General features: G+C 32.9%; 1 protein-coding gene across 1 annotated transcript; it reads left to right on the top strand.

Annotated features, from left to right (window-relative positions):
* Positions 1 to 93: 93 nt before the first annotated feature.
* On the top strand, positions 94 to 8723 carry LOC126718926 (protein GAMETOPHYTE DEFECTIVE 1). Its single transcript, XM_050421332.1, has 6 exons — positions 94 to 550; positions 630 to 707; positions 808 to 888; positions 6184 to 6338; positions 6428 to 7548; positions 8345 to 8723. The coding sequence occupies exons 1-6, from the start codon at positions 137 to 139 to the stop codon at positions 8467 to 8469; spliced, it is 1974 nt and encodes a 657-aa protein (XP_050277289.1). The 5' UTR covers positions 94 to 136; the 3' UTR covers positions 8470 to 8723.
* The last annotated feature ends 5774 nt before the right edge of the window (positions 8724 to 14497 follow it).

Raw genomic sequence — 14497 nt, 5'->3', positions numbered from 1 at the left:
TGAAATGTGACAATTAACTAAATTTTTTAATATTTATTGTTATTTAGAAAAAAAATTCCTAGTAACATATACAAACCTCAATTTATTTGTAAAGCCCTAAACCCTCTGTCAGTGACTGTGTCTCAGTTCTGTAACCATGGGTTTCTTCGACCTGAACATACCGTACCTCGATTCTTCACAATCCCACAAAACCACGCGCACAAAGCTCGTAGTCAAAGCCATGGAGCTGGGCTACACTGGGATCGCTTACAACCGTACGATCAAAGGCGTAATGTCCGATCACGACCGTTGCTCCATCTCTCCCCTCACTCTCTCCTCTCTCCTCAACCTCGTACCTTCTCTCTCTCTCTCCGTCAACCTCCACCGCGACCTCCTCGGCGTCCCACGCGCCACCCCTTTCCGCCAGTACACGCGTCTCACTGTTGTCGCCGAAAATCACTCCCAGAGCTTAGCTCTCAACTCCGGTAACCCTGTTTTGAAAACCTACGACTTGGTCGCTGTCAAGCCCATGGACCAGACCGTGTTCGATGATGCTTGTGATAAATCCGAGGTGAGTTCGTTCGTGGTTTCCTAAGTTTTGATTTGTGTTTTGTTTTGAGGTTTGGTTTTAATGTTTGTGTTGTTTTTAGGTAGATATAATTGCGATTGATTTTTCGGAGAGGTTGCCTTTTCGATTGAAGCAGGCTAAGGTTAAAGCTGCCATTGAGGTTTGTTTGTTTGTTTGTTCTTCAGTGATTTGAATTTTCGTTTTCTCTGTTTATTGGTTTTGTTCATAATAAATTTTTGTGGGCTTTTTTGGATTTCCAGCGTGGAGTTTATTTTGAGATCACGTATTCGGATCTTATCGTGGATGTACAAACAAGGAGGCAAATGATATCCAATGCTAAGGTGAGAATTGCTAAATTTCTCTGTTGATAATTTGTTGGGACATTTTGTTTGGGCTTAAATGTGGGGTTGGTTCCTAATGTTTAGTGCATGACCGAGTTTAGTCTCTGAAGTTCAAAGCTTTAACCTCCAGTCCCGATACCAAACTAAAAACTCACATGTCATCACTAAGTAGGGGCTAAAAGTGATCACTTTAAGCTTATTAGAGACTAAGATTGATCAGTTTAATTTTATTGGGACTAGAATCAATTACTTTAAGTTTTGTAAGGACTAAAAGCGATTGCTTTAAGTTTTGTAGGGACTAAAATCAGTTACTTTAAGTTTTTAAGGGCTAAAAGCGATTACTTTAAGTTTTGTAGGGACTAAAAGCAATGACTTTAAGTATGTTAGGGATTTGAAGCAATCAATTTAAGTTTATTAGGACTAGAAACGGTCACTGTAAACTTCAAGAACTAAAATCACGCATAAGTTGAAGTTTAGGGACAACAGGGCCTTTCGTATATCTCATTGTTATTTGATGCATAATAAGTTTCTCATCATTGGAGAGAGAGAGAGAAAGAGAGAGAGAGAGAGAGTTACCATAGTACATGGGAATTCATTTTGTATATCTCCTTCTTACGACAATACTTGATTTCTGCAAAGGACCACCCCATACGTTCTTCCTAACTTTTGTGTTTCATATTTGATTGCCTTTGAGGAAAACTTAGCGGCCCCTCACATTGTTATGGCACTCATTTTCCATTTTGGGAACATAGAAATCCTAATTGCTTTCATCACTCTTTGCAAGTAGACCTTGTTTTCATCTCTTTCAATAATAAGAGTTTTGTATTTCCAAAATTTTTATGTTAGTTTTCATATTTATTTTACACAAAAATGTTAAAGTAAGAGCATCTGTCTCAAAAAGAGACGTTTTTTAATATTTGTTATTGAACTAGTTTGGCATGTTTCTGATTAGGTGCCATAGTGTGTGTTATTCTTGGATGATGATGATGCATGTGTGTGCATTTTACAATAAAATTTGAGTTATTGATATGTGGGTGTACAGTAGCTTTGAAGAAAAACGTTATGGTTGAACACATATAGACAAATTCACAGCTAGGCATGATATGTTATATGATGAAGAGTATGATTTGCAAAGCGCAAAGAAATATTTATTTGCAAAGAAACATACAATTCTTGCTTAGATTCAGAACAGTCATAGCATTAGGCTGAAGGTCCTCATATATAACTTCATTTCTATGAGTCCATAGTGTGCAAAGGGTGGCTACAAAAGTGTTCATGATTTGGATAATGTCTTATTTAACCCTAGAAATTTTATCCAATTAGCTGGTGATCCAAGAGCAGATCAAAGGAGGTTCTAGGAACTCGGTAGGCAGAGTGAAATCTGAGCCAAACCATGCTGCACTGGCCACTTCACAGCCAAGGAAAAGATGATCAATGAACTCTTCATCTTTCAAGCATATGGATATAACTATATGTCTCTTTGCCAATTCACGTAACTAGAAGTCTATTAATTAAGACTTAGAGTTTCCTAATGAAAATAATTAATTTGAAGGGAAGTTTGAGTTTCCAGAGCAAGTGCCAAATACAGTTACTCTCTCCATTCATAAGCTGGTTCGTAGCAGCATATGAATTGCAGCTGTTATGACATTGCCAATATGCTTTCTTCACTTCAAAAGATCCTGACTTGGAGTGTGGCCCAAATTTATCTATCAGGATTTCCAATCTTAGAAATGGTTAAACTAAGAATCTTTTTAGCCACCTCCTGAACTGAGGTGCATAAAGCCTCCTGATCAAAGCTGAATTACACCTGGCCAAATATTGGTCTATCAGATTGCTTGCTCTTGAAATATTGATTGGGCCAGATCTAGTAGTTTTTGGCTTAAAGTTTGGCCAATAATGGTTATTTGGAATAGGTTTCCCATATCCAATTTGTTATATTGCATCTAGTTCCTACATGACAGAATACTCCTCCATGCCCACAAGGCATTATAAATCAGCTTGCAATTAAAGGGAGAAGAGTGTTTTATATATTTTGTGCCAAGATATAGCAAGAAGAGAGGGTAGGATTTTGAACCACAGGACAGATCTAATAGCTTGAGGCTTTGTCTTTCCTGTTATATGCAGTTAAGACATGTCTGGTATTTTGATAGACTTTTATGTTTTGTAGCAAATGATGCAATAGCATCCTAACAGCACTTCATGCATTCATTTATTCCTATTCATTTATTAACTAAACTTTGCATTTATGTCAAAGTATTACTTCATTATTGTATATTAAATAATAGATTCATTTCTTCCATATATTAATTTGAGAAAATTACACTTTTTCCAAATGCATCATCTACTCATTTGACATACAAAAATGAATTAAGGCACTTGCATTAATGCAGTGATTAGATAATAAATACATATGGATAAATGCATGCGCTAATTAATGTGTGATAATAAATTATGAATTTGACATAAATGCATGAGGCCATTACAAACATCTTTAAATAGCACTCTAAACTAGTAACAAGCATCATCTTCTACTTAATTAGTTTAAGAAAACCTCTTCTTTCCACCCAGTTTCATGGCAAACAAAACTTTTATGATAACCATTTTCATGGTTATCCTTCTTCTTCAACAAAACCTTAGCCCCATAACAGCATCAAGACCAACTGATTTTTATCCACCAACATTTTCCAAAGGCTCCTTAACCAAGCCAAAACCTCCGTCTACATGGTTCACTATAAATCATTATAAAATGGCCGAGATTGAAGACTTTCGCCCAACAACTCCTGGTCATAGCCCCGGTGCAGGACATGACCATCCACCAGTTGCAATACAATTGTAAACCTATCAGAAAATGATAATGTGCTGTTATTATGAAATAAGGATTTAAATTTTAGTTCATTGACAAATTGTCATATTGCTATCCCACACCCTAACATCACATCACATATAGCATCGAAGCCCTAACATACATCTAATCATCCATACATATCAAATCATATCTAAGGCCGCAAACAAACAAGATATCACAAGGGCAGAAACTTAAGCATGTTAAGATCAAGCAATCATGTTATCATATCCAAAGCAAAGCATTTGCAAATATACGTTCATGTTTATCAAAATAAGATTAAGATCATAACTTAAACAAATGCATGTCCATGTAAGTGCATATCTTACCTTGTTGCATCATAGCACCTAGGGCTGTAAACGAGCCGAGCTTTATCGAGTAGTGCATGTTCAAGCTTGACTTGTCAGAAAAAATAAAAAAAGCTTAAGCTTGGCTTGAGCTTGTGGCAAGCCTAAAAATAGTGTTTGAGTTTGAGCTCGAGCTCGAGCTCGTGGGAAAGCCAAAAAGCTTGAGCTTGGCTTGGTTTGGTTTGGCTTGATTAATTAGTCAAGCCAAACTCAAGTTCAATTTCAAGTTCAAACTCAAGCTCAAGTCAAGTTTTTGAGCTTGAGATCTAAAAAAATTACATTATTAAATGCTTAAATTTCTAAAATTAAGAAAAAAGAAAAAGAAAATAGTATACTCATTTTATCATGCATCTAGTTTTACTTATGATTAGCCATTATTCAAATTAATAATTTACATAATTAAATTCATTCGTTCATCATTCCTTGTCTACAGCTTCAGCAGTTGTTCAAAATACAATTTTTACATTCACGTTAGATGGCGAAGGACTAGAAAAATACATGTTTGTAACTATTATGAATGAGAAAATACTAACATGTTTCATAACTTTACTTCAAATGATTGATAGGGAAGGATCATATGTGGCCTACTTAATTATTTATTTATTTTTAAATGTAACTATAGTCTAAAGTGGTTCTTGATTAGTTCAAAGAGAAGGAAAAAATTAAGGTAATATCGGCAGTGGTCTCATATTGGTCATGTTATTATTAAAATATGTGTAATGAGTATATTTAGCTAATACATATAAACTTATAAATGAATCTATGCTTGAATTGTTGTGTATCAAGCTTAAGCTTGGCTTGAGCTTGTGATAAGCCTAAAAATAGTGTTTGAGCTTGAGCTTGAGCTCATGGGAAAGCCAAAAAGCTTGAGCTTGGTTTGATTAATTAGTCAAGCCAAACTCAAGTTTAATATCAAGCTCAAACTTGAGCTTAGGTCAAGTTTTTGAGCTTGAGATCTAAAAAAATTACATTATTAAATGCTTAAATCTCTAAAATTAAGAAAAAATAAACAGAAAATTGCATACTCATTTTATCATGCATCTAGTTTTACTTATGATTAGCCATTATTCAAATTAATAATTTACATAATTAAATTCATTCATTCATCATTTCTTGTCTACAGCTTCAGCAATTGTTCAAAATACAATTTTTACATTTACGTTAAATGGTGAAGGACTAGAAAAATACCTGTTTGTAACTATTATGAATGAGAAAATACTAACATGTTTCATAACTTTGTTTTAGATGATTGATAGGGAAGGATCATATGTGGCCTACTTAATTATTTATTTATTTTTAAATGTAGCTATAGTCTAAAGTGGTTTTTGATTTGTTTAAAGGGAAGGAAAAAATTAAAGTAATATAGATAGTGGTCTCATGTTAGTCATGTTATTATTAAGAAATGTAACTATAGTCTATGCTTGAATTGTTGTGTATCAAGCCTAATAGCTCAAGAGCTTGTTTGTGAACAATTTTTTTTTGTTAGGGCTCGGCTTGTTTATTAAACGAGCCTAAAACTAAGGCTCAAGCTTGGCTTATTTATAAACTAACAAACATGAACAAGCTTTTTATCAAGCCGAGCCTAAGTTGTTCATGATTGGCTTGATTCATTTACAACCCTGTCAACACCTATGCATTAATGCATGTTCATATCATATGCATGTCCATGGCAAACAATGGAAATATTAAAGAGAAACCCTAATTTAGCATGTGGAGAGCAAATAAACAAACAAACAGAGAAACAGAGAACTAAGAAACATAAAATCAGATAAAACAGAAGCATATTATACAAACAGAATAAAGAAACAAAAACAAAAAGGTTGAATTAGGGTTTCTAGGCTTGAGTATGCGTATGCATACATAGGGCCTGCGTACGCAGCCCAGCTGTATGCATACGCTTACTTCAAGTATGTGTACGCATGCGTAAATTAATCATGTTGGAAAAATTCTTCATGATTTTATAGGTTCCAAGGCCTGTGGATGAGTTTCTAAGATCTAAATGTACCTTATTTTCTTTTATAAACATTATGTGTTGATTTATTCTTGTATCTAAGTTATTGATGGATCTGCCAATTAATTAAGTTGGACTATTGGTCATATTTTCAGTTGCTGGTGGATTGGACTCGAGGAAAAAATCTCATTTTCTCAAGTGCTGCCCCTTCTGTAAATGAACTTAGAGGGCCGTATGATGTTGCAAATTTGTCATCATTGCTTGGGCTCTCTATGGAACGAGCTAAAGCGGCTATTTCCAAAAATTGTAGGTATGAACACTTTTTGAAACCTCACAGCATTCAGTGACACTTAGATGATGTTTATAAATGTCAGAAAATCTTTTCACCAATGTTTGCAGGACTCTTATAGCCAATGCTTTAAGGAAAAAACAATTTTTCAAGGATGCAATTAGAGTCGAAGCAATACCTTCAGGTGTACAATTAGATTTCAACAAAACTTTGGCTAGCGATTGGTTTAAATGGGATCCCATCTCTAGTGGTGAAGGTGATTTGCTATTAGAGGACATGGTGAAGTCTTTTTCTGCCTCCAGTAAAGTATCAAAAACCATTAAAGCCATTGATTTTGCTTCAGTTATTGAGAGCATGCCATCACATGGTTTTCAAGTAAAGCCTTTGATATCTCAAACTGAGGCTGTGCCCCAACCTCCAGATAATGGAACAATCTCTTTGTCTGCTCCTGAAATAGTTGAGGTACCTGCCACAGCTAGTGGACAACCTGAACAGCTTGGCAGTCTTGATCTTCCAAAATCAGATCAAAATTTAGCGTATGATACTGCATTAATACATCAAGCCTCTGGCTGTGAAAATTCTCAAAACTTATACCCACCAGGTGATACTGCAAAAGCTTTGACAAACTCTGAGGAAATTAAAACCCCTACAACCACCAACAAAGTAGAAAAGGATAATACAAATGGGTCAGATGTTAATCTTCCCTTGGATGTAGCAGAAAAGCATGATTTGAAATTACAAAAATGTTTCTCTAGTTGTGAATCACAAATTGCTCTACCAAATGAAAATGTAATATTTCATGCATTGACTCGCAACTTGGAGTTAGATGTTCCTTGTGATGTTGATGCTAAACGAGAAATTTTGACACTGACCGAGGATGTTGGTCTTCCTGCTACTACAAATGAAGAGCCTAAGAATACAAAAAGTTTGGATGTAGTATTAGGTATTTCAATGGAGGTAGATACGACAAATCAAGAAAACACATGTTTGGCCTTAAATGGTCCGCCTTTGCCAGAGCATTTTTTGGAGGGAGAACAAATTAGGGAGCCAGGGAATGAGGTGGCTATTCTTGCTGATCCCATTCCTATTCCAGAGTCTCAAATTGAGATGACAATTGTAGATGATTCCCCAGTTGCAAATCATGAGTCAACAGAGGTCACAATGGAAGAGCAAAGGCATGGAGAAGCGGATACCTGTGTTCACGATCCAACCAGCAGTCAATCTATATCAGGTAACACTTTTAATTACTGTTTAGTATTGACCACATACCACCCATATTTATGCTTAGTTTTGCATTATGATAATTTTATGAATAGCAAACATATTTAAACCATGCCGTTCTTAAATTTAATCCGTTCTGAACTATTTTCTTTCGTTCTTTTTCTTTTAAACAAAACTCTAGAAGCATCTATTCTTTGGGAGATTTATTAATCTGCTAGCATAGCCATGGACAGTGATGATATTGTGAGTTTGTAAAACTTTCTTGTATATTGTGACTGCTTTGAATTTTTGGCATAACATTTTGAAAGAATTTTACTGAAGACTGTCATGGGCTGTCATTGCTGTTCTACCAACTTTGAAGCTTGTATAAGACTTTTTAAGTCACAGGTAGTAGATCCATTTTTAAAGAATGAGACCTATGTGCACAGCTATAATTTGGCATGAAATTGTGATTGTATTGTAAGCTGTACTGGTCTTGTTTCTTTAGGTTTTTCATGTCTCTTAATTATTTTTATTGCTCATAGGATGTCATTGCCAAGAGCCTTATAAGCATAGTTACATTGCCTGGTCTCCTTTGTAAGGAGAATCAGGATTCGAATCCCCACTTCCCCCACTTGTTGTAACAAATTGAATTATCAAAAACTTTGTAGGTTGTCACGGTCCTTGGTTGTTTGGCTGAGACTCATTATTGGGGTTTCTTGATGCTTGTATAAAATGCGCAATCTAGCTCTCTTTCAGTACTTTTTTTGGGGGTTTGTAAATCTAGCCATACCAATAATTTACTGATGAACTCTAACTGAGTGCAGGGAAATCAAGGCCAAAACGGAGAATATCTCACCGAGCAGCTTTATTTCCTTTCAAGCGTTTGTTGACTCCTGTAACTTTCAAGAAAAGAACTAACAAAATGAAAAGCAGGGTTCAGATGCCGTAACTGTGCAATGATTTTTTTATTTCTCTAATTATAATTGTTGATCGGCAGGCATGTGTAAAATAGTTGAGTGTTGTTTGGTACCAATGTTTTCTAGCCATCATTCTTAACCATTCATGCTAATGTTGGTAAATTCTGTCAACAACCTTTTATTGATATCCAATTTTTGATACTGGAAACAATTTTGGGCATGATTAGAAAGCAGATGAAAGTAGTGAAATTTCTCCAAAATATGCCATTGTTCTGGATTCAGTTAAGACTCAAAGTTGATTTGTGTATCACTTTGCACTCTACCGTTAGTTGGGCTGTTAACTTGAATGAAAAAGCATGTCACGTGTGACTCACGTAACCTCTACATACATGGCATCACATGAAAAGACCGAATTACTTGTAACGTCATGTAATTTTAAGAGTTAATTCTCCTAAAAAAGAGGAAATTTTACAATGATCTATGCTGCTGCTGCTGCTTCTTCTTCTTCTTTTAAAATTTAAATGGCATAAGAAGCATATGTGGGAGTCTTGGCAGTTTTTTTTTATTCTTTTTAAATGTCATTTGGGAAATATTTTTTTTTATTTGTAGTTTCAAAGCACTATTTTTTTTTTTTTTTATACAAGATAAAAATTCTACTCTACTCTAATCTAATCTAAATATATATGTGTGTGAAGCTCCCTCCTAGAAATTTAAACCCTAACCCTTGTCTTTCACACTCCATAAACACTAAATACTTATAAAGTAATCATCACACCAAAGATGTGCAGTTGTAAATTTCAACACACTTTGAAGCAATCTTTTTTCTGCTGCACTTTGTGATTTAATTTTAGGACAATTTATGTACAATACTTTAGGTGTTATTCCTTAAGTTTCCTTTTTAAAATTCTGTCACGTGGTTAGTTAACTAAAAAAATACACTTCTATCCTATGAAAAAAAAAAAAAAAAAGAAAGCCACGTGATAGTATTTTCAAAGATGAACTTAAGGAAAAGCACCGTTCTTTAAGTCTTGTCCGTAATTTTATCACTTGAGATTACATGCATGCGAATCGAATATTCTTGGGCCTAAAAAGCTGCTTTTTTGTTGGGCCATTTGGGAGGTACTGTTCCTTTCAATACAAAAGTCACTTTTTTTTTCTGACCAAAAAAAGTGTTTCTAAATTTTGTTGTCTATAAGAGGCAAGAATGATCTGTTTAGCCCATGCCTGTGATATAAATGAGGTTTCAGATTGGTCTGCCCACTCTTCTATGATCTTTAGGCTTTTGAAATGAGTAATTGGCATTAGAAAAAATCACACTTTCAGATTGCAAATGCTGAGAAATTTACAAATATTTAAACAATATTTCACGTACTTTTTCATTTACACATATTTTTTAAAAATACAAATACATTTACTAAAATAATATTACCAAACGAACTTGAGTTTTTGGCTCCAAAATCATCTGTGTATTTGAATTCTTTACTCATTTGAACCCACCAAAAAAAAGAAATACAGTGTAAACTTCCATATTGCTCAAAATAAATTAGGTATTAAATGTTGAGAAACTTAGTACGCAGCATGAGGCACTGTAAGCAAAGCTATTAGAAATGCTGGGGACCGTGGGGCACTTGAGAGTTTTAGGTATAATTAAATGCATCACATGTTTGTCTAAAGTAACATAATGAATGACACCCACCCATTCCTTCTTTTATATTTCCCATCATGTAAAAAAGTAAAGAGTGACCCAGGGCTTTTAATTTCTGATGACCCCACAGCACTACTTAATGAGTGAGACTCTGGGAGAGAGACACACAGAGCAATAACAAATTGTAATGAAACAGTACAATTGTACAATTCTAAATCGTAACATGTTTTCTACGTTGTAGTAAATATGCTCATGATTATTATAGTTTGAACTATAAATACCTATTTGATTCGCTTTTTTATTCAATATTTATAGTGGGTCAATCAAACTACAAAATTATATAGTGTTATAAGCCCCTCCAAACACATCCTGTGCATGCTCAGAAAATGGAAAAGAAGATTAAAGATAATCACTTGATTCATTGCAAGTTAGCAAAGATTTAGAGTTATTTGTGGGAAGTTAATAAATAAATAAATAAAAATCTAGCAACAGTGTAAAAGATTAATAAATTATTTTTGCTTTCTAAATTTTAGTGTGCGTTTGGCATTGGCTTAAAAAAGTCAGTTTTTTTCTACTATTCAGCTTCTTTTTGCTACAATTTATGGGTCCTATTGCTATTTATGGGTCTCACCATACTATTTCAGCTATTTCAGCTACCTTTTATCTTTATCTACAGTACTTTCAGTTAAAAGTTTTCTATTTCAGCTAATTTCTTGTGATCTTGAAAAAACATTCATTTCAGGTAGCATATTTTGCTCAGAAATTATTTTTTAAAAAATACAATGCTAAAAAGTTATTCATAAGCAAATCAATATTCAATAATATATATATATATATATATATAAATATAAAAGGAGAAATCTTTTGTTGGAGAGCACGAGGTTATGTCATGATACATTCCTTAAAATTTGCTTTATTTAGGATTTCACTTCAACAAAATTTGTATTTATATCAAAGTATTAGTTCATTGAATTAGACAATACTATAAATGCATATATTAATTATTTATAGTTGTGCATTAATTATTTACATTAAATGAATTTATAAGATTATTTTTATAAACTCTATATATGCAATAATTTTTAGTTGGAATAATAATAATTATTATTATTATGATTATTATTATTATTATTATTATTATTATTATTATTTAGAATATGACATTCTTCCTCATGTTTAGTTGTTTTGACAACAATTGACAAAAAATCCATAAAAATTAAATATTTGTAAATTCATCAAAATTAATCTTAACTGTTAAATTTTCCTAACTCCTTTCAGCGACATGTGATATATATTCTGTATTCTATGTAATTAGAAAAATTACTAATATGTTTATTTTGTTATAATAATTATTTTAAGCAAAATGAAATTTTAATATCATTTTCCTAAATTTAGATGAGAAACAATTGATTTTTCTTTTAATGTAATCACACACACTATGGTACACCTTTCCTTAGGTCAAGTGCTTATAAGGCAAGGGTGGGAGGCGTCTCTCCCCGATATGGGATTGAGCAAATCCGTGCGGGTGGGAGCAAGGGTCGACCCTGCCATCCCAAAGCGGACAATACCTGATTGGGGTTTGAGACTAAGTTTCCTCCCACACAATTGATTTGAAATATAGTATTCTTGCTCAAATTTAGTTGCTTTTGCAACAATTGAAATAAATTCCAAGAAAAAGTAGAAAAATAAATAAATTTAGTAACACACAATCATGAATGTAAAAAAAAAAAAAAAAAAAAAGGAATGATATTTGCATTTTTGAGTTGATACAAAACATGTCTATCTATATTAGTCACTATATGATGTAATTTTCAACTTATAAATACATATAAATAGTATGATCATATCACTACACTACTAAATCTTTCTATTTTGTCTATAAAATAACTAAAGATTACAATTTTTTATAAGGAAAATTATTGATTTTTTTCTTCATATATTGATAGTTAAGAGTGAGGAATTTGAATATAGATGTTTCTATTGAAAACACAATGAGGTGCCAATTAGTTAAACTACAAAATTAACTACAAAATTCTTTACAAAAATGATTAAAATATTGGAGGAAACTATTAACAAGTTGCACCTCACATTGATGTAAACTCAACTAGTAAGCAAAATAGGAGAGTAAGTGTGTGTTTGTATTCAGCTTCTGCGTTTCGGAGCTGCGTTTTGTTCTTTTTTTTTTTTTTTTTTTGGTTTTCACGCGTTTTGGAGTATTGCGTTTATTGTTCAATGAACAGTAACCGCAAATGTTGACTTTCTGCAGTGAACAGTGCATATATGCACTGTTCACGGACCCACAAATTTCATTTTTTATCAATTTTTTCATTAAAAATGAGTCCCACAGCACTATTCACACATTTAAAAATTATTTTGCTACAGTGTTTTCAGTTTTCAGTTTCAGCAAAATAAGTTTTATCCAAACACACCCTAAGTAATCCAAGGATCTTGGCAAAATTAGGCGAATTTCAAATAGAAAAAAATATGTATTATATAAGTATTATAGAGAACTTTTTTTTTTTTTCTTTTTTAAGAATAATAGAGAACTACATTTTATGAAAAAATTTATGGCTTAGTCAATGGCCCTTCGACCTCCATCATTGTTGATGAAAAATGTATGGAATTCTATCACTTAACCTTCATTTTGCAACCAAATTTAAAAAATAAATAATAATAATAATTTCACCTAGTCATAACTTATATGAACTATACGACAAAAGAGTTTATATATATATATATATATATTTTTAAATATTCTTCTTTTAGTATAACTGAGATTTTATTTTATTTTATTTTATAATTTAATAATTACAAGGGGAATAAGGATTTAAGTAGTGGATGTCAAGAAAATACTAAAAGGTGTCACCCAAGCAAACTACAAGTCTCTTGCCAATATGATTGGAATTCAATTTTATGTATCTTGTATCTTTTCTTGATAAATACCAATATGAGTTGTATAAAATAACATGTGACAAATTTTGAAACTAACCAAAATTTTGAAACTAATTCTTGATTATTATGTTCATGATGTAACTTTATTGATCAAGTTCAATGTATTAACTATACCTGATTGACAGTTATTTGCATTCTTCCATCCTTAACTCACGTGTTTATGTTTTGTTATGAAGAAAACTAAACTCAACCCAATCTACCTAGTTTTAGTCAACACCAAACCAAAACCTAGTGGGATCAGCTAAACCTCTAAAATACAACATAGCACGCAAGACAACTTGACTAAAACTCTGAAAGTTGCGGTCGAAAGTCTCCAATATATGCATTATTTGCATTGTTGTTACTATGCAAGGGAATTCTTAGACCACATATCTCTTGAAAGTGATTCCCATTTATGACAAACTCACAAAGACTTGTTTGGTAAAGGCCGGTAATAACTCGGTTTGGCTTCCGTCTGGTGCACGACATAGACACAACACGTATCAAACTCGTATACCGACATACTATCTAGTACATAGAAGTCTTGGACAAAGGTTCAAAAAAGAAAAGTCTTGGACAAAAATCTTGCATACAAAATAAAGATTCTAATGTGGAAAAAAAAAAAAAATCTTTTTCGTATTTCTATTCCTCCAATTGCCATCTACTGCTTGTTTCTCACTTTTAGATCAACCAATTGTCAGTTAGGAAATTAATCGAAAATAGACATAAAAGTTTAAAAGGTGTAATCTCACTTTCGGTTTCACTTTCACATCCAAGAACTAATAACATTAATTTTGTATATTAAATGTTGTTCTAGAAATTGGATAAACTCAATGATTTGTGGCTTCCTTGTTCTTCAGTCTTTCTTTCTTTCTTTTCTCCCAATTAAAGCAACTTGTTTAAATTATGAGCCTTTTGGCCATGTTGACTTTTGCGTTAAAATCATGTCCTCCTCTTTCTCTAATTCTGGGTCCACCTTATCAGATTATATGGGTGTGAACCAAATTTAGATTAGGTATAAAATGAGAAAAAAGAAAAAAAAAAGTATAAAGCAAATTACCTATAGAAACAATTTTAGAAATCAATCAATCAAGTTTTTGATCCCTCAAGTTTGACATGAAGAAAGAAACAAGAGCCCGAAATATGGACACGTTAACATTGATCACAAAAAGGACTTCTTACAATACAGCAATATGTGTAAGAATTTAATGAATACAGACAAACAATAAAAGTAAAATGTTAGGTTTTAAGCATGTGTACTTCAAACATCACGAGCAAAACTGAACATTATTTACAACCCATAGTACATGCAAGTCTTTCGTCTGTTTAGAAAAAAAAAAAAGTTTTATTTTTTATTTTTTATTTTTTTAACAGACGACGGTGTCGGTGTATGCAGTCCTTCCATTTTATTCGCACTAAGTTATTACAAGGAAGAATTTCACGAGAGTGACCTTAAGATTAGGGCTGTCCATCCAATTCGACAA

The sequence above is a fragment of the Quercus robur genome, chromosome 3 (genome assembly GCF_932294415.1).
Source record: "Quercus robur chromosome 3, dhQueRobu3.1, whole genome shotgun sequence".
Taxonomy (NCBI): Eukaryota; Viridiplantae; Streptophyta; class Magnoliopsida; order Fagales; family Fagaceae; genus Quercus; species Quercus robur.
This window is presented reverse-complemented; position numbering and strand designations above follow the sequence as displayed.

What these genes read in the sequence shown, in the direction of transcription:
- LOC126718926 (XM_050421332.1), top strand. Translation starts at nt 137, where the DNA reads ATGGGTTTCTTCGACCTGAACATACCGTACCTCGATTCTTCACAATCC. An exon ending in AGGTTAAAGCTGCCATTGAG is followed by an intron (nt 708 to 807) that starts GTTTGTTTGTTT and finishes TTGGATTTCCAG; the next exon opens with CGTGGAGTTTATTTTGAGAT. An exon ending in GCTATTTCCAAAAATTGTAG is followed by an intron (nt 6,339 to 6,427) that starts GTATGAACACTT and finishes CAATGTTTGCAG; the next exon opens with GACTCTTATAGCCAATGCTT.